General features: G+C 54.1%; 2 protein-coding genes across 2 annotated transcripts in view; one reads left to right on the top strand and one right to left on the bottom strand.

The window, feature by feature from the left end:
• Positions 1-19,240, top strand: part of LOC310828804 (uncharacterized protein) — a 115,117-nt gene that overhangs the window by 57,330 nt on the left and 38,547 nt on the right. The window lies entirely within an intron of this gene.
• On the bottom strand, positions 1,086-18,912 carry PELP1 (proline, glutamate and leucine rich protein 1). The gene is made up of 18 exons (XM_083706619.1): positions 18,780-18,912; positions 18,449-18,513; positions 17,893-17,998; positions 17,538-17,687; positions 16,703-16,774; positions 16,544-16,603; positions 15,843-15,993; positions 12,948-13,077; positions 12,766-12,853; positions 10,583-10,671; positions 10,370-10,486; positions 9,678-9,828; positions 8,955-9,096; positions 8,774-8,829; positions 7,837-8,043; positions 5,058-5,858; positions 3,435-4,145; positions 1,086-1,411 (listed from the first exon to the last, which is right to left on the bottom strand). The coding sequence occupies exons 4-18, from the start codon at positions 17,664-17,666 to the stop codon at positions 1,319-1,321; spliced, it is 2,997 nt and encodes a 998-aa protein (XP_083562745.1). The 5' UTR covers positions 17,667-17,687; positions 17,893-17,998; positions 18,449-18,513; positions 18,780-18,912; the 3' UTR covers positions 1,086-1,318.

Genomic DNA, 19,240 nt, shown 5'->3' with positions numbered 1-19,240 from the left:
TGTCGTTATTTTTTTTGACGGGGAATGTGTGTAGAATTGCCTAAAGAATGTGTAAGTACAAATAAAAATGATTGCTAAGTATTCAGTTATATATATTCTTAGGTATGACCTATACATATTTTCGGGACGCGGGTGGCACTGTGGGTAAAACCTCAGCGCCTAGGACTTGCCGATCGCGGTTCGAATCCCCGCGGCGGGGTGCACTCCCGTCGTTCGGCCCCAGCGCCTGCCAACCTAGTAGTTCGAAAGCACCCCCGGGTGCAAGTAGATAAATAGGGACCGCTTACCAGCGAGTGCTGCGCTGGCTCGCCAGATGCAGCTTGTCACGCTGGCCCCGTGACCCGGAAGTGTCTGCGGACAGCGCTGGCTCCCGGCCTCTAGAGTGAGATGAGCGCACAACCCTAGAGTCTGGCAAGACTGGCCCGCACGGGCAGGGGTACCTTTACCTTTTTATACATATTTTATATTAAATTTTGTATTACAATCACACACACACACACATTGACAAGCACCTCTAGGCCACTGGAGGTGATTCTACTGCTGTCATGGATGTGTGTGCCATGCTGCTCTGGTTGGTTTGTGCCCTTCACACTGATGAGCGACCCACATGCAGCATTCAAGGGGAGGTTGTCTGGCAGGCGGCTAGAGACGGCTGGCTGCAGAACCTGAAACTGATCCTTCACTCACCAAGCTCAACTGCGGAGCCTCTTACTCCGCAGAGCGACAATATCAAAAAGGCTCAGCCTACTGATCAAGTGTGCAGGTGTTGGATCACACAGGAAAACCTGACTCCCAAAGGTCATCTGGTCCAATTCCCTGCAAAGCAGAAATCTCAACGAAAGCATCCATGACAGACAGCCATCCAACCTCTGCTTAAAAACCTCCATTGAAGGAGAGTCCATCACCTTCCAAGAGAGTCTCTTACTGTCAAGAAAGTTCTTCCTGATGTTCAGTCGGAATCTCCTTTCTCGTTTGTTCAGATGCTGCCCTCTGGAGCAGCATAAATCTTCCACCTTGACCCCCCCCCAGGGGTCCAACTCGCCCTGCTGCCTTTGCCCCAGCTGCACCACAAACCAAAGTGAACATGCAGTATAAAGAAATTTTATTGAATGTCTTTTGTATTAAAAAAAACCAAAACCCCAAACCTTCCTCCCCTCAAAACACAAACACATAAAAAAAAAAATAGACTATGGAGGCTCCTCAGTCCAGAAGGCAGTGATGCGCAGAGCGGGGAACGTCTGTTTCCGGGATCACAGCGCCCCCCTTCTCAGCCCCCAATTCACCCACCACCGTTGACCAGGGCGGATCCAGCGCCCCCTCAGGAACTGGGTTCGGATGGCACCTTCTCCTCGTCTGGGGGACAGTCCACAAAGTCCGCCAACATGGCTTCTGTTTCATCCACTTCTGTGCCCTGCAGGGGAAGAGAATTAGGGGGGGTCACTTCATTGCAGCTGGCTTGCCAACTCACCCCACGACCCACTGGAGGTAACCCTCCACAAGGCGTCTAGTAAATATATTAGGGCGCTCAGCTGAACAAAGTTTTGAAGACTGGCGGAAAAGACAGCATTTCAGCACTCAATCTAAAAAAAGACGTACACACACAGAGCAAACCCAGAATGCAGGCCTTAGAGAATCACAGAATTGTGGGCCTCCCAGGGCTCATCTAGTCCAACCCCCGAAATGCAGGAATCACAGCTGAAGCATCGCTGACAGGCGGCCATCCAACCTATTAAAAAACCTTCTGAGGGAGTCGCTCTGCCACTGATGGGCTCTTACCCTCAGGAAAGCCTAAACGTTGAGTAGCCCCTTTCTTGGAATTTGAAACCATGGGTTCGGATCCTGCCCTCCAGAGCTTGCTCCTTGTGACAACCCTTCAGATACTGGAAATCGGCTCTCACGTCTCTTTTCCAGGCTAAACATCTCCATCTCCCCCCAGCTGTTCCGCATAAACAAGGCTTGGTTTCCAGACCCTTCAAAATCCTGCTCACCCTCTTCTGCGCACCTTCCAGCTTCTCACCCATATCCTTCTGGAACTGGGGTGCCCAAAACTGGGCCCAGGTGGGGTCTGACCATTGTTCCCAGCTGCCACTGCAAGACCCCTCGCTGCTCCCCCCAAAGTTGGAGAGACTGCAGAACACACAACACCTCCCACCCCACCACCTGCACAATAAACCATCCCAGCTCCAGACTTGGGAACCTGCCCTAGACACACCCTCCCTCCAGGCTCTCCGCCGCCCCAGAGAGGACTTTTTCTGCCACTCAAAGTGTAGCCAGGATTGTCTGGATTGTTCTCTTGCTGGCTTCCCAAACCAGAATGGTTTTAGCAGTTGCTGATAAAGAGTACAGCAAAGAAGCCTGCTTGATCTCAAGAGGCGGGGAGTTCCAAAGGGCGGGGGCTGCCAGAGTTCTTACTAAAGCAGAACGGCGCCTGCAGCAGGGCCAGATCCGCCGGCTGAACTGGCCAAGTGGGAGCACGTGGGGCAAAGCGATCTCACAGGTAAACTGCTTTCAGACAACAACCCACATTACGAAGAGCATGCGAGTTCCTGTTCTGTTTTCGGTTTTTTGCTGTGTTAACTGTTCAGAAGCCTAAATGTTGTTGCTGCAAACTTTTCTGATTGACAATTTATCATCATCATCATCCTCCTTTTGCAAACCACTTTGAGGTTTACTTATTTGCTTCATAAAATCTTTATGTGGTTTCACTGAGAAAACCTTTCCGGCTTTGAGGCTTTCCCCTCTACAATCAATCAGCGAAGAGATTTTGTGAAGCAAAACAAATGAATAAATAGAAAGCAGCACTGTGTAGAAGTCAAACAAACAGCTTAATTTGGAAAGAAAGAAGAGCCAACTCTAAACTGATATAATTTCACTCCCACTTTTGCCCTTTCTTGGAGGTGGGAGGGGGGAGAAGATCAGACCTGGGACAGAACCAGAGAACTGTGAGAATCTGGAAGGGGGTCCCAAGGGATCATTGTTCTGATTTTTATTATGCATTTTGCGCTTATTAGATTGTAATTTTAGACTGCGAAAGCCCTGAGATCTATGGGTCTACAAATTTACCAAACAAAACAAAACCCTCCACCTGTAATGCCTTCATACTTGGAATGATGGAGTCATAGAACTGAGAAGTTGGAAGGACCCCCCGGAGGGGGGGGGGCACCTAGTCCCACCCCCTGCAGTGCAGGAATCTTTTGCCCAGCGTGGGACTTGAACCCAGGACCCTGAGATGAAGGGTCTCCTGATCTACCGACTGAGCCGTCCCAGGCTCCTTTCCCCCTGGAACTTCAACGCCACACCCTGAGCTCCACTAGCGCCCCAGAGTGGAAGATGCACTATACAGAGTTCAGTTAACGAAGGAATATTCTTCCCCACATGTGCGGGGGGGGGGGGGCAGCCGTGCCCTCTCTTCCCGCCCTGCCCCTCATGCCCACCTCCTCGCCCGGCGGCGGCGGCTCCTGCTTCTCCGACTCCGCCCGCAGCACTGCAGCCTCGGGGGCCGCCCCTCCTGGCTCTCTCCGGCCCCCTTCGTGCACCACCACTTCCTCCTCCTCTTCTTCCTCCTGCCCCTGTGGAGGCGTGGTCCGGGGGGCAGCTGCAGCCGCGGGACCCTCCTGCTCCTCCTGGGGGGGCTGCTTCTCGCCCTGCTCCTCCTCCAGCTTCACGGAGGGCAGGGGGGCCGCGCTGGGGAGGGGGGGCTGCCCTTCGGCCGTCCGCAGAGGAGACGCCTGGCCTTCTGCCTTCCCCGGGTCCCGCTCCAGCCGGCCTCCTTCCTCTTCCTCCTCTGCCATTTCCTCTGGGGGGTGGAAGGCTTCCTCGTCCACCTCCATCAGGAGTCCGGCGGCCGCCTCTTCGTCTTCGTTTTCTTCCTCTTCCTCCTCCTCCAACTTGGGGGGCTCGTCCTTGATGGGCAAGAGCTCAGGCGGCTCCTCGTCGCTCCGGTGGGGCGGCAGTGGGGGCGGCAGTGAGGGCAGCACCCTCCGCTCCTCCTCCTCCCCTTCTTCCTCCTCCTCCTCCTCTTCTGTCAGGCCTTCCTCCTCATCCTCTTCCTCCTCCGTCAGGCCTTCCTCCTCGTCAAACTCCTCGTCCTCTTCCTCCTCCAGATCCTCCCCAAACTCCTCATCCTCCTCGTCGTACTCTTCCTCCTGGCCAGCAAAAAAAAAAAGGGGGGTGGGAGAGAATCAGGACTGTAGTGTTGGGAGAGGGCCACCCAAAGGCCATCCAGCCCAACCCCGGTGCGCAGGAACCACAGCCTGATGGGCAGCCTGCTACCTTGTGAGGGACATGGCTGAGGGTCATGCAGCCCAACCCCTTGCCATCCAGGGCAGAAAGAAACATGGCTGCCAAGGGGCCCCTTGCCCTCATCCCGCAACCCCTAATCGGGGCCCAGAGCAAGCCCCGTCTTCACCTGTCAGGTGTGGGGCTGGCAGCTGTGGCTTGGGGGTGATGTCAACATTAGAGACCAAAGTGTCTGTTTTTGATTTTAAAAACAATATTTCAATATGAACGGCATTTAACCTCAAGATGAAATCCATCAGGGAATGACTTCTGTGAGGCTCCTGTGTACTGACATTTTACAACCCTTGTGCTCTCTAGGCCATAAACTAAAACTGCTATCTAACCCCCAAAGTGGCAGAAATAGCCAATGGTGATGTTTTCCCAAGTCTGCTTCACAAGCTGGCAATCCAGCATCTTCTTGAAGCTTCCCCAGATGTCCCAGGGACGAGGGAAGTGAGAGTGGGGCTGCCCAAGGCCTGCCAAGGGCGACAACTGAGACCCAAACGGCCTGAGCACTTGGGGGTGTAAAGACTGGTACGGAGCCATGCGCGTTTTACATCCCATGACCTGTAACCCTTCTCAATGTACACTGAAAAATGTTTGATGTTTTATGGCTCTCTGCGTGCGATTTCCCCTGGGGGAAAGCAGGGATGAATTTGACCCACAGGGTCACAGCACCTCCCGCCCCACAAGCCCTGCCTCTTCGCTGCCTGGCCATCATAATAAAAAATAAGAATTAACATGCCGCCGGTCTGACCGGCCCCTGCCTCCCAGGGCACCTCTTCCTCGTCCTCTTCAAAGTATTCCTCGTCCTCCGGGTAGTCGTCTTCATCGTCCTCTTCCTCCTCGCTGCTGTTGATGTTGATGACGGTGGGGTCTTCCTCCACCAAGGCGGGGAACGGGGGGTCCATGGCTGCAGGGGAAGGGGAGGCGGGCAGCGCCAGGACAGCGGCGGGGGCAGGGGGCAGAGGGACACCCAGGGAGAGGGGCGGGGCAGGGGGCTCTGGAGGGGTCTCCTCGGAGGCTGGCGGGGGGGAAGGGGGGGCTGGCGGAGGAGCGGGCGGGGTGGGGACCTGGGCTGCGGTGGCTGGCACTACCATGGCGCTCCCGGGGCCCTGGCCAAGCTGGCCCTTGGGCACGATGACCACGGAGTCGTCTGAGTCGCTCTCCAGGGAGATCTCCACGTCGTCCTCCTCCTCCTTGTCGTAGTGGACAAAGACCGAGCGGCGCAGCTTGGCGCCCAGAGCCGCCTCGGCCGCCCTGGGGGACGTGGGCAGGGAGGGCTCCTCGGGGGCCAGGCGGGGGGGCAGCTGGGCGGGGGAGGCCAGGCCTGGGGGGGGCAGCCCCAGGGGGTTGGCTGCCGAGGAGGCGGGGGGAGGGAGGAGGAGGCGGGGGGCCGAGAAGGGGGCCGGGGGCGCCGGGCGGAAGGGGGAGGCCAGGGCGGGGGAGAGCTCCGAGGGGCCCGGAGGGGGGGCCTGCGGACCTCCCGGGGGGGCGACTAGAGGGAGCTGCAGGGAGGGCACCCGGGGGTGCAGGAGGGCGTTGCAGACAGCCAGGGCCTCTGTGCAGAAGGAAGAGACCTGCGGAGGGAGGAGGAAAAGAAATGCCATAATTGTTTTTATTATTTGCATTCTTGCATTTTTCTTATTACTGTTATAATTTTTAATTTGCAAACCGCCTTTCATCCGCTGATCTCCGGGCCGTTCACAAGATAAAAATACAAGACGAAAGCAGAAAACACAGATAACGTTATATCCTTATTCACACGTGATAACGGGACTCAATTTCATTTAGCAGATAAAAATAAGAGCAGTCTGAAAACTTAAGGGGGTGGGGGAGAAACAACAATTTAAAAAATGATTAAACATCCACAGAATTAAAGCTATACACCCACCCACTAAAACTATGCAAATAATTACAGCACGATTAGAGGTGCGATCTCCTTTCTGATGCACAGATACGGGGAAATGGAGGGAGAGGACAAACGGGAAATGTATCTCCCATCTGCATAAAAGGAAGGGTTTTGGGTTGAGCCTAGATCAGAACCAGGTCACATAGAGGAGAAAATGGGGTGGGGGGAGATTCAGGTCAGAGAACAGCCAGGAAATCCAGGGAGCTGGGACTAAAGGAGAACTATTTCAAAACTGCCTATGAATGGTATTTGAGCACCGTATAGACTGAACTCAATATGCCAGTCAAGAACAGACAAATGCTGGAGACCCGGATTAAATAAAGCAGAGGACGTGCACGTCTTTCAGAATTGTTCCCAAAAAGAAATATTCCAGAAATTGGTGCAGGCCAATATATCTGACATGCCGGGATATCTTACACCCTCAGGACCTGATGTATTACGCTATTTTAGTATTTTTTTGGAAGCCACCCAGAGTGGCTGGGGAAGCCCAGCCAGATGGGTGGGGTATAAATAAATTATTATAAATTATTATAATTATTCCAGAAACTGAAAGAGAAATAACGCTCAACCTCATTGCTGCGGCTAACCTATAAATGGTTTCGAATGGGAGAAAAGGCCATTTCCTACTCTTGCTGAATGGAGGGAAGAAACTGGGTTTGTGGCAGCTACAACTCACCCCCACCTTCTTGCAAAAGAAAACCTACTAAAGCAGCAGCCCCACAGGCTTATGGGGGGGGGGGGAGTGGGCCTTTTCTGTGCTGCTCTGGAGCAACAAGCTCAAGGATCGAGCCCAACCTTAAGCTGCTTCCAACCAACTGTAGCAGTTACTGTCTTACCTTGGTTTACTTTTTAATAATAATATTATTACAGGTGAAACTTGAAAAATTAGAATACCGTGGAAAAGTTCCTTGATTTCCGTAATCCAACTTGAAAGGTGAAACTAATGAATGAGATAGACGCGTGACATACAAAGCGAGATCTGTCAAGCCTTGATTTGTTATCATTGCGATGATCATGGTGTACAGCTGATGAAAACCCCCAATTAACAATCTCAGAAAATGAGAATATTCAAGGAAATCAGGAAAATAAGGATTGCAAATAGAACAAGACTGGACCCCTGAGAAGTAGAAGCACATCTCGCTTTGCATATTGTAAGTCGATCTCATATATTAGTTTCGCCTTTTAAGTTGAATTACTGAACTAAAGGAACTTTTCCACGATATTCTAGTTTTTTGAGTTTCACCTGTATTATGTATATGCTGCCCATTTGACCGCATTGCCCAAGCCACTCCTGGGCGGCTTTCAACAAAATATTAAAACATTTAAAACTCAAAACATTAAAAACCACCCCGTATTATTTATGAATAAAGTAAAGCAATTCTTTTAGGAAACATTTAACAGGGCCCAGCCAGGGGGCTGACTTCCTGCCTCCAGGACTGGCGAAGGGGGAGAGGAGGATGGACGGATGGGCCGGCGAAGGAGGAACCTCCAGGCTGCGAGGCAGTCTACCTGCTATGCAGAGACTAGGCCCTCCAGGTGGGGGGGAGGCTTTTCCCTTCCTGCCCTGCTCCCCGCCTTCCCTTTGGGCCAAACCCCAAGTGAGTGTTGGGGGAAAAAGAGAGAGACAGACAGACAGACAGACTCACCTGGAGGTTGGGGTCGGCGCGCCCCTGGCTGAACAAGCGGAGGGCGCAGTGGAAAGGGGGCGGCCAGGAGGGCGGGGGGGCCAGGACCAGCGCCAGCAGGAGGCGGTGCAGCTCCCTGCGGCAGGGGGCGCTGGCGTAGGGGGACCCTGGGGGGGTCTCGGCCTGAGCCAGGCGGATGAGCAGAGGGACCACCAGCTCCTGCAGCCTCTGTGGGGAGGAAGAAGATCAAGAGAAGTTGCTTTTTTGGGTGGGGGGGGACATGCAAGATGGTCTGGGGGATCCTCCTGGCCCTCGTGGCGGAAGGGGGGTTCCCTAGCCCCCACCCTGAGGAAAAGGAGGCAGACGGTCAACCAACAGACTCCCTGCCCTGCTCGGACTATCAGTCTATCCTGTATCTTGTGTTTTATGCTGGAAGCTGCCCTCTCGCCTCTCCAACAAAGGCAGGGATATAAATTTAACAATTAAAAATGTCACTTCAGGTTGTTCTGACCAACGCCCCCCCCCCCCACAACAAAGCGGCTGGTCAGCTTATTTATTTCATTTCATAAAATTTATACACTACCTGACTGTAAACAAGTCAACCTTGAAGCAGCTTCACAAAGAGAATAAAATAGCCACTGATTTAAGGAACCATTTACAACATTCAACAGGACTGAAATCAACAAACAGATTTGACATGAGTAATAATGACCACAGATCTCTGAAATTCTCCTTCTCCTTCCCCTCGTCTTCCTCAAACTTCTCTGTATCATTTTCCCGCACTGAAAGCTCCTTGGGGCAGAGACACCACCGGCCAACCCCCACAGCGCTGCGAGGGGAAGGCTCTCTCCGGAAACCAAGAGCTGGGCTCGGCCCCCAGGACTGGCACTCCACCCCACCCCCTTGCCTGGCAGCCCAGACCCCCAAGTCCCCCAGGGCTGCCCCACAGCCCCCTCACCTTGTGGACCTGCTCCTTCATCAGGCTTCCGGTCAGGAGGACGGCACGGCTCAGGCCTGGGGGGGGGGGAGAGAAGAGTCGAGTCGGGGGGGGGTGAATTTGGGGGGAGTGGGACTGGAAGAAGCAGAGCCCCAGGCCCGGCCCCCTCTCCACCCTGCTGCTCAGCTACAGGTCTCCTTACCTCGCAAGGCGGCCAGGCAGGTGCTGCTGTTGGCCTGGGAGTCCTGCTTGGGGTGCAGGGACCCCAAAGGCCCCAGGTCAGACAGCTTGGGCTTCTTGGGGGCGCTGGGCTTCAGGTCCGAGGCCGGCCGGCTGTCCTGCATCTGGACAGGGCAGAGAGAGAAGGGGATGAGGAAGTTCTGGATGTTTTATTCTGCTTTTATAGTTGCTGGAGGCCACAGAGAGCGGCTGGGGCAGCCCGGTCAGATGGGTGGGATACGAATGACAAAATAGTAATTATTGTTGTTATTATTTTAAAAAGAGGCAGAGAGGCCTTGAACCGGAGGCCAGGAGGGAGGGGTGGGGGAGAGAATTCATCAGCGCAGCTCAAACACTTCATTTGTATCAAATTTCAATTTGAGATTTTCCCCTAATACAACCAGATTGCAGCTACTTAAGATGCAAAACAAGGAAAAGAAGCAGAAGAAAATAAGAGATAAAGGGAGAGGAAAAGAGAGGGAAAAGAAAGAAAGAAAGAAAGAAAGAAAGAAAGAAATATTAGCAAAAGAGGGAATATTTTCCATGCACTAGATGAAAATATAATTATTTAAAAACACCAGTCAAGTCAGATCAACAAACTATCAGCTCCACTCTGTTCAACAAGATTTCCTGCAGCATCTCGTGGTCCTTCGTTTCCTTTTCCCTTTCCAATACTTCTTTCTTCATGGGGGGGGGGGGGCCTCACCTTGAGGGTGTCGGCCGGGGGGCTGATGTCACTGATCAGGTGACCCAGCAGGGCCTCGCTCTGGGTCCTGGGTCCCTGCAGGATGCCACAGGCCGCCCCAGCCGTCTGGACCCACAGATCCAGGACTTCGTAGAGCCGAGTCCGCACCGCACTGAGGAGGAAGGAAGAAGAGCTGGAAGACAGGGCAGCCTGGCAGGCCCCACACCTCACCCATGGCAATGCAGAATTGGAAGGGGCCCCCAAAGGTCATCCAGCCCAACCCCCTGGAACACGGGAATCACAGCTAGAGAACCCCGGACAGGGGGGCACTCGAACTCTGCTTAAAAACCTCCAAGGAAGGAGGAGAGACCCAGAGAGAGAGAGAGGAAGGCCTCACCCAGGCAACTCTGCAGGGGCGTCGCTAATGCTGGACTAAGCAGGGAGGCAGCAGCTGGTGCTGTTGGGGGGGGGGAGGCAGCTTTCTGGAGAGACAGTGTGGCATCGCCGTGAGGACTGTCGGGGTCCAGATCCCCCATCTTGGCTGTGATGCGCACTGGGAGACCTTCTCAGCCGAAACTCCCTCGCAGGGCTGTTGTGGGGAGAACCACAAACACGCCCCCTCGCTCCCTCCTTCTCTAGCCCCCCCCCCAGGGTGGTGGTACACATTGGCCAGAGCAGCAAGGGCCCCCCCTCTTCCTCGGCTCCCCACACACCTGTAGGGGCGCTCCTGCCCGGGGGGGAAGAGGTCTCGCCCGCTGCTCCAGGTGGTCAGGACCTGGGGGAAGAGGCGGCATAAGGTGGTCCCAAAGCGCACCAGGCGGGGGCCGCACCTGCAAAGGTAAAGCGAGGGGGGGCGTCAGAGAAGGGACAGTTGGGGGAGGGTGGAGCCCGGTGGGGGTGCCCAACGCCCTCTCCCCTCGACTTACGCCAAGATGAGCGCCGAAAGGAGGTCCAGGGCCTCCAGGTGGACGGAGGGCAAGAGGAGCATCCGCAGGGGGCCGTCGCCAAACCAGCTCTGGAAGGGAGGAGGGGGGGTCAGGGGCGGAAGGGAGCAGCAGCACCCCCCCACAATCGGCCGTGCAAGCAAAGCAAAGCCCCCAATTCCCACCCCCCATTATAAAGTGACCAAGGTCACTGGATGTATCTGCCTACTAGGCTGCTTTCCTATTTCTAGTATTATTGTAAGCAGTAATAATAATATCCATAGCCATAGCAGTAAACCTCACTTCTACTAAGCTTCATTATCCCTGAAGGCAGTGCTGGCCAAACTTTGCCCTCCAGCTGTTTTTGGTCTACAACTCCCATCATCCCTAGCTATCAGGACCAGGGGTCAGGGATGATGGGAATTGTAGTCCCAAAACAGCTGGAAGGCCAAGTTTGGCCAGGACTGCCTTTAGGGATAAGTTTTCAAGTGAGATATATATATTGCAAAAAATAAAACCATTACAAAAGAAGTAACAATTCTGATAGTAATAATTTTGACAATGTAACAAGTATATATGTAGGTTTTAGGTTCACATATGCATTATGACATTAACGTATTACAGCAACATATAATTCTGCTATACTTTGTTATTTCTTAAATGTAAGCTTGTAAGTCATGATACGGAAAGGGGGGGCATGTCTTCTTTACCTTCTTCTTCGCTACAATATATCCATTTATTCCAATTGTCAATGTCAAAAGGGACTAAAATCTATAAAATTCATAGAAAATCAGCATGCCAGTTTGCTCAATTACTCTAGGACTCCATCACACCTCCCCTGTCCAGCATAATCCCTCAAGCAAGGTGTCAAGACCCTAATCCTTTCAAATTGCTCTGATCAGCCTTTCCTCCAGACAATGTCAGGTGGCAGACTATGCATATTTGGGACTATTGTTTTCTCATCCCCAGGAAGTGTTTATCTGTGCATATCTCCAGCTCTGCATATTCCCCCCTCCCTCCTCCATATGTTAATCTGTGTAACCCAACCTCCCTTTAATATATTCATGATGTAATCTGTGTAACCAAACCTCTCTTTAATGTATTCATGACGTGTTTTGCACTGTATTCTGGGACATGGAGGGAGTTTCAAAAACTCATGTCACCCCTTTCTCACTGTTCAATCTCGCCTTGAACCTGTTGCGCAATAAACTCGGATCTCCGCATCTTGCTCCTGTCTCCGGCTGAGCTCATTTTCCTCCGCAGGGACACACGGACTTAGTCCGATGAGCTGGGTGGCAGAGCAGCCTCGCACCCAGATTTTTGCCGTAACAGTCATTTACATTTTTTTGGCATAAATAACCAAAGGATGCATCCATGTACAAAACGGCAATTTAAGGAGCACACCAGTTTGCTACTGCACTGGCCGCAGGGGGTCAAATTAGGGGTTCACCTTGCCCTGGAATTCTACCTTCCAATAACAAACATGCCCCATTTCCCATTCAGTCTTTCCGATGCCCCCTCCTCCAGCCCCTCTTTGGTCCGGGTTGCAAGGAAGGAGGTCCCTACTAGGCACTTCCTGACGGAAGCAGCTGTTTGATAGGGGAGGGGGCTTCCTTGGAGGGAGGGGGGCTCCCTTTCCTTGGCAGCTTTCCAGAAGAAGCGGGAGGCCCATTGTCTTGGATGCTTTAGTTGAGGTTCCTGCACTGCAGGGGGTTGAGCTAGATGAGCCCTGGGGGGCCCTCCCAGCTCCAAAACTCTTCCGAGCACAATTCAAAGGGTTGGTGCTGACCCTGAAAGCCCTCAACGGCCTCAAAGGCCCAGTATCCCTGAAGGAGTGTCTCCACCCCCATCGTTCTGCCCGGACACTGAGGTCCAGCTCCGAGGGCCTTCTGGTGGTTCCCTCCCTGCGAGAAGCCAAGTTACAGGGAACCAGGCAGAGGACCTTCTGGGTGGTGGCGCCCGCCTGTGGAACGCCCTCCCACCAGATGTCAAAGAGATAAACAACTACCCAACATTTAGAAGACATCTGAAAGGAGCCTCCTTTAGGGAAGCTTTTAATGTTTAATAGGTTATTGTATTTTAATATTCCTTTGGAGGCCGCCAAGAGTGGCTGGGGAGGCTGTGTGGCCCCTCGGCTCGGGGACCTGCCCCACCCTGACCCCAACGCTGCCCCCATGGCTACTCACGATGTTCTTCGTGGAAATGTTGAGGGCGCGGCAAACGAGGTCTAGGATGTCTTGAACCGGGACGGAGACGGGAGCCACAAAGTCATTACTGGAACGGCAAACGAAGCGCTGGGTTTAAGGGGGGGGGTCTCAAGTACAGCAGCAAGGCTGGAAAGGCGGGGGGGGGGAGAGGGGCTCCCGACCTGAGCATCTGGCAGAGGCATTTGGCCAATCCGGAGAAGCGGTGCTTCAGGTGGAGGATGAAGTTCACCTCTCCATCTTCGGGGGTCGGGAGCAGGATCTCCACGCCAGGCCCTTCGTAGTGCAGGGGATCTGGAGGAGAAGGAGGGGGAACGGGGGGGGGGGAGAGAACCCATCAGAACCCCCAAAGGTCATCTATCCCAACCTGCAGAAGGACAGCCAGCTCTAAAGTGGCTTGCAAAGTGGTCCAATGTGCAGCACTTGGCAACATTCAAGAAGAAACATCTTACAGCACTTAAACATTTGTTTTTCGTGCATTTTTACTTATTAAAGCTCTATTCCGACCTATACCCAAATACACCTGTGTATTAGTTCAGTTTAATAATTAAATATGTTAAATCTACAAACTCTATTTATTGATATATATTTAATTAAGTATATGAATCGCGTATGTTAAATATATGGCAGGCCTTTCCACTCCCAGTACGGAAATTTAATTCAGCGTGTGGCTCTGCGGGTTCTGCGACCTGAGAGGTTGGACTGCCCTGGTCTAAGATGCTCATTTAAAGTGCCGATAAGGAACAAAAATTAAGAACATGTTGCACAAAGAATCTTTGATCTCAAGTAAGAGCTTGAGGGCTGGGAGATATCTGGTTTTCAACATCGCGGTACATCACCAGCTAAACATTGCGATATACTGATGCATCACAATCTCTGAGACTTAGATGGCGCTGTGGAGAGGTACTGACCGGCTTCATGGATTCTCCTTCGTTGTGATTTTTGCATAACACCCACCCACCACGATTTGTGATATATTACCAGGTCAAATATTACGAAACCTATATCACGATATGGGCTTCAAACAAAGTTTTGGATGATATATGGATATATTGCTTGGCCCTATTAAACTGAGGTAAGAGGGTGCTTCTTGCAATTAAAAGATGCCCCCCATCAAAAGACGGTAGGAGAGCCACTGCAAGCTCTTTTAAAATACTGGACCACAAGGACAGTATTTTAATTTTTTAATTTTATTAATACAAGCTCATAGGCAATACAGTAAAAGTCATAAGTGCAGCAGACAAAAAAAGAATATAGAAATAAATTAAATAAAATTGAGACACAATGGGGAGGAAGACACAGAAATCAACTGAGAATACAATACTGTACTTGACTCTCAAAAATGAAAAGAAAAGGGGGAAAAAGGGGGGGAGTCAATTCAGTTCTCAATAAAATCTGTCCACATATTTATCTGTGGAGCAGCAGGTTTAGTGGGCTGTTCATGGGAGAAAAACTTATACCACGCTGAGTAGTAACGTAAGGACTCTTGCTTATACAGAATCATAGAATGGAGGACTTGGAAGGGATGCCAGGGGTCATCTAGTCCAACCCCCGCAATGCAGGAAGGCAGGCCAACGGCCCAGACTTTTGCTCGCTCTTCCTCTGGGGAAGGAGTTCCTTTGGGCTTCCAGCTGCAGCCAGACGGCCAGGAAAGGGGAATTTGGGCCGAGCAGCGGGGCTGAAACGCAATGATCACAACAGAGAGCGGTCTGGGATTTTGCCCGTCTCCTCCGCCGTCAACATCCATCACTGGTCCTGTTTCCGTCATGTGGGTTCCGCACAACACGTCAAATTGGCTCGTCAACAAAGCACTTATCTTAATTGCTCCCTCACAGGCAGGAGAGGCCCCGGCCTCAAATTAGCCGAAGGGGGGCATGACGTGAGCAGGTCTGCTGGGAATATGGCCACTGCAAAACAAGAGCCCTCCTGGCTGGGGCTGGGGCTGAGTTTGCACCCCCCCCCCATGTGGGGCTTCCCTCGCACTTGATCCGGAAGCTGCCGTTGGTGCAGGATGCTGCAGCACAACTGCTGACAGGAGGGAGGAGGTCTTATCGGCAGAGAACACCTGCACTGCCTGCAAATTTGCAACTGAATCGAGTTCAAGGTGTTGCTCTTGGTACAGGAAAGCCTTAGGAAATCTGGGACCAATTTACCTGCAATTTTTTGTGTGCTTTATTAATAACTAAGTAAATTCAGGGAAGTTTTAAATGTGTGACATTTTAATGTATTTTTAATCTTTGTTGGAAGCTGCCCAGAGTGGCTGGGGAAGCCCAGCCAGATGGACGGGGTACAAATAATAATAATAATTATTAATTTTTATGCGCCAGGCGAAAACATTCCTCTTAAGCCAGGCCTTTAGCAGATTAATATTCTACAGCTATTTAAATGAGTCTGTGGAAAGGGGGAGGTTACTGTTTTGCTGTTCGATTTTACTTATTGACTTGTTTTGATCCTGCATTTTCTGCAAACTGCCCTGAGATCTTACGATGAAGAGTGGTACATAAATGGAATAAGATAATAATAATATTTATATCCCACCTTCCTCCCTTATTTTACAGATAAAAATAAAGGTAAAGGTACTCCTGCCCGCATGGGCCAGTCGTGTCCGACTCTAGGGTTGCGCGCCCATCTTGCTTAAGAGGCCAGGGGCCAGCGCTGTCCGGAGACACTTCCGGGTCATGTGGCCAGCGTGACGAAGCTGCATCTGGCGAGCCAGCGCAGCACATGGAAACGCTGTTTACCTTCCCACTATAAAGCGGTACCTATTTATCGACTTGCACTTTGAGGTGCTTTCGAACTGCTAGGTGGGCAGGAGCTGGGGCCGAGCAACGGGAGCTCACCCCGTCGCGGGGATTCGAACCGCCGACCATACAATCGGTGCCACAGTGTGAGAAAACAGCCCGGCTCCAAGGATCCCCCGAGGGTGGAGATGCCAAGGCGCCATTGTCGCAAGTAGCCGACAGCCAGGTGCAAAATGTGCCTGGCGAATTCCCAGCCCTGCTAACCCCCCCCCCCCAAAGTAAGAGCAATATCAACATGAAAAGCATGAGGAGACGCACCTGTTTCTGCACCCTCGTAGAGCGTCCCCAGCAGGCTGTGGAGCGTGGCCAGGAGGCAGTGGGCCTGCTGCCCCCAGCACTCGGTGTACTTGAGCCCCTGCGTGAAGCCGGCGCCCAGAGAGGGCAGGAGGGCGTAGCAGTCGCAGGCCAGCTGGGGGGAGGAGGAGGAGGCAGAGCATCAGTGGGGCAGCCCACAAGGGGAAAGAGGGAAGGGATCCCAAAGAGTCCTGGGTTCAAATCCCCACCTCACAGAGTTCTCGCGGGGATTCAATGAGGTCGAGGGCCTGGGAGACCTGGGTTCAACCCCCCACCCTGCTGCTATGAAGCTCGGTGGGGCGGACTTTGGGGACCAGTCACAGGCTTCTCTCAGCCTGGCCTATCTCACAGGATAAAGTGGGGGAGCTGCGTATGCCAGCTTGGGGAACGAAGGCGGACCGTAGAAATGGGATTTATAAAATATCCACGAAGCTTCTGACGGGGTCATTCAGGCCCTGCTGGTGGGATTCTTCCCCTTGGGGGCACCTGGTCGGCCAGGTGTGGGGAGGACGGGATGCTGGGCCCCTCTGGCCTGAGCCACCTGCTCTGGGGCTCTTCCCAGCTCCCACAAACACCCCCCTGCCCCCAGGGGAGTTTCCCAGTTTAAACCACAAGGTGGGGGTCCCTGCACAGCTGAAGGGAAGGCCAGAGAGGTTCGTTTTTACCTGTTGCAGGTGGGGCGTCTCTGCATCCACGCGGGCCAGGAAGTAGGCCGCCAGTTTGCCCTGGGGGGCAGGAAAAAAAGGATGGGGGGGGAGAGGTCAGTGGAGATTCTGCAACCTAGTGCTGCTCCTCTGCCCCCCCCCCCGAAACAGAAGACTTACCCGCAAAGAGCCACATGCCCTGGGGTAAAACATCATGCAGGCCTTGCTTCCTTCCAGGGTGGAAATCTGGCACTAGGAAGAGTCCCGGGGGAGGCGAGGGGGGGGTCAGAAAAGAGGAAAGGGTTAGATAAAAGTTTGCTCTCTTGTAACAGTCAGAGAAGCCAGATGTGGGGAGATCCAGGAGGGATCAATGAAAGCCCTTCTTCGTTGAACTGCGGAACTCCCTGCCACAAGAGGCAGAGATGGGATGGCCCCCACAATAGAAGAGGACTGGTCAAATTTGTGGAGGAGAAGAGCGCTGCTGGTGGCTGTGCTCTGCCTCCACGGCCAATAAATGCTTCTAAACATCAGATACTGGAAGACGCAGGAGGGGCAGCTGCTCTCGCACTTGAATCCTGAGTCTGGGTTTCCCATAATGGGCACTTGGTTGGCCACTGTGGCCTTTGCCTGACCCAGCAGCTGGCCTCTTCTGTCCTTATGGAGCCTCCAGCTGCAGAGGCAGTCTACTTCAACCCCTTGGTGCAAAGAGGTCTTTGGCCATTGGAACCTCACCCAGCCAGGCTCTGAGCTTCCTACGTAAGGGGCGGGGGAGTCACATTACGGGGGGTGCAGCTATTTAATTAGCACATTGATTGTTAAATTCCATTTAGACTGTTTCAATATTTATGTAAAAATTATGCTGAATTTCTGGTTTTACCAAGCTGGCTGTTTTGCCATACTAAACAATATTCATTCATTCAATTTGTGGGTTTTGTTTTATGCCTTCAGACATGCACATGGGGGGGGGATGCAGGCCACCCCCAGCTCCCCAACTAGGGTGGGTTGGGGGTCTCACCTCGGGTTTGAGAGCCAGCAAGGAGGTGAGCAGTCCCGGGATGTGGTTGGTGCCGATGTCTCGTGCCAGCTCAGGGATCTGGCAGGAATACTCCAGCAGGTCACGGAGGATGAGGACGGCCAGCTCCATCGTGGGGGGCGGATCCTGAGACTTGGGGGGGGGGGGAGAGGAGAAGAAATGAGGTTAGTTGGGGGGCAGTCTTCCTCAGTCAAGGAACATTAAGGCACCCAAAACATCTGACCCACCCAGCCTTCCTGGGCACCGAAAGGGCAGCTTCTACTGGTGGGTGCAGCTGTGGAGCTCTTGGGCCTGGGGGGAGGCAAAGCGGGTGGGGGGCACTGGCGCCCCCCCTCACCTGAATGAGGTGCTGCAGGCTGCGCAGCCAGCCCAGGCAGTTCTGGCTGAAGGCTTCTGTGGAGCTCTCAGTCACCAGCAGGGAGAGGAGGCAGAGGCCCTCAAACCTTTGCAGGGGGAAGAAAAAGCAGGGCAGAATCAGAGGGCTGAAAGGGGCCCCCAAGGGTCATCCAAACCAACCCTGGCCAGATGATGATGTGTCAAGAGAAAAAGGTCCCAGTAGCCTGCAGGTGGTGGGGTTCGGCTAGATGCCCCTTTGGGTCCCAATCCTGAGACACCTGGCCTCCAAGCCCCCACCCACAGCCAGCATGGCCCATGGGCGACTGTGCTGCACCAATTTTAGAGAGGTGCCGCAAGACCCCGGCCACCCTGTTTCCCAGAAACTGTGAAAGGGGGGGCTGGGAAATTGGTACAGTGCGAAGAGACCCCCAGGGTCATCTATCCCAACCCCTTGCCAGGCAGGAATGGCAGCTCCAGAACCCAGGACCAAGGACTGCAAGTGATGCTGGGAGTTGTAGTCCAGAGGGCCTGGGTGAGGGAGGGAGGGAGCTACTCACCGGGTTTTGATGGAGCCCAGGCGGGTGTTGCTGAGGCTCACCAGCCCCCCCAGGGTGGGCGACGCCTGCAGGGAGACAAAGGGACACTCTGCTCATGCTCAGGAGAAGGAGGGGCGCCCTGGGGACCCCCACCCTGAGGAGGAGGCGCAAGGGGGATGCGCAGGACCCCCCCCCCAGGGGAAAAGGCCATTCCGACGGTGGGACCCATCATGTGGGGGGGGGGCTTCCTGGGTCCGGGGGGGCCAAGTGGGGGAGTGGCCCCCAATGGTGTCCTTGCTGCTCCCCTCCCCCTCCCGCGGGGGGTCCCTCTCTCTCTCTCTCTCTCTCTCACCTGGGCGCCCCCTCCCCCGCCGGCCTCCCTGGCGCAGCGCAGCAGCCCGGCCAGGCCGCGGGGCGTCTCCGGGGGGGTCCCCGCCTGCGCGCCCCCCCGCAGCAGCCCCGCCAGGGTCTCCAGCACCAGCCGCCCCGGCGGCGCCGCCCCCCCGGGACCCCCCGACGAGGAGCAGGAGGAGGACCCCGCCGACAACCCCAACGCCGCCGCCATCGCGCGCTCCCCACCCCCCGCCAAGGGCGCATGCGCGGGGAGAGACAGAGCGAGGCATGCCGGGAAGCGCCGGGGGGGGCCTGGAAACGCCCGCCGGGGAGGGGCTCCGCGAAACCGCCGCCGGAGTCTCGGGGCGCGTGCAGAGGGCGGCGGCGGGGGGGGGGCGGGCGGGCGGCGCTCTGCACATGCTCGGGGTCGCGCTCCCGCCCCGCCTCCCCCTCCCGCGGCGCCCGCTGACGTCGCCCCTC

This window comes from Podarcis gaigeae (assembly GCF_964106915.1).
Source record: "Podarcis gaigeae genome assembly, chromosome: 13".
Classification (NCBI taxonomy): domain Eukaryota; kingdom Metazoa; phylum Chordata; class Lepidosauria; order Squamata; family Lacertidae; genus Podarcis; species Podarcis gaigeae.
Note: the sequence above shows the minus strand (reverse complement) of the source record. Positions and strands in the feature narration are given on the sequence as shown.

Excerpts from the sequence above, each read along its gene's own strand:
- PELP1 (XM_083706619.1), bottom strand. The coding sequence starts at position 17,666 with ATGGAGCTGGCCGTCCTCATCCTCCGTGACCTGCTGGAGTATTCCTGC. Across the intron at positions 13,078-15,842 it reads CTACGAGGGTGCAGAAACAG|ATCCCCTGCACTACGAAGGG; the intron begins GTGCGTCTCCTC and ends CTTCTCCTCCAG. Across the intron at positions 12,854-12,947 it reads TGCCTCTGCCAGATGCTCAG|TAATGACTTTGTGGCTCCCG; the intron begins GTCGGGAGCCCC and ends TTGCCGTTCCAG.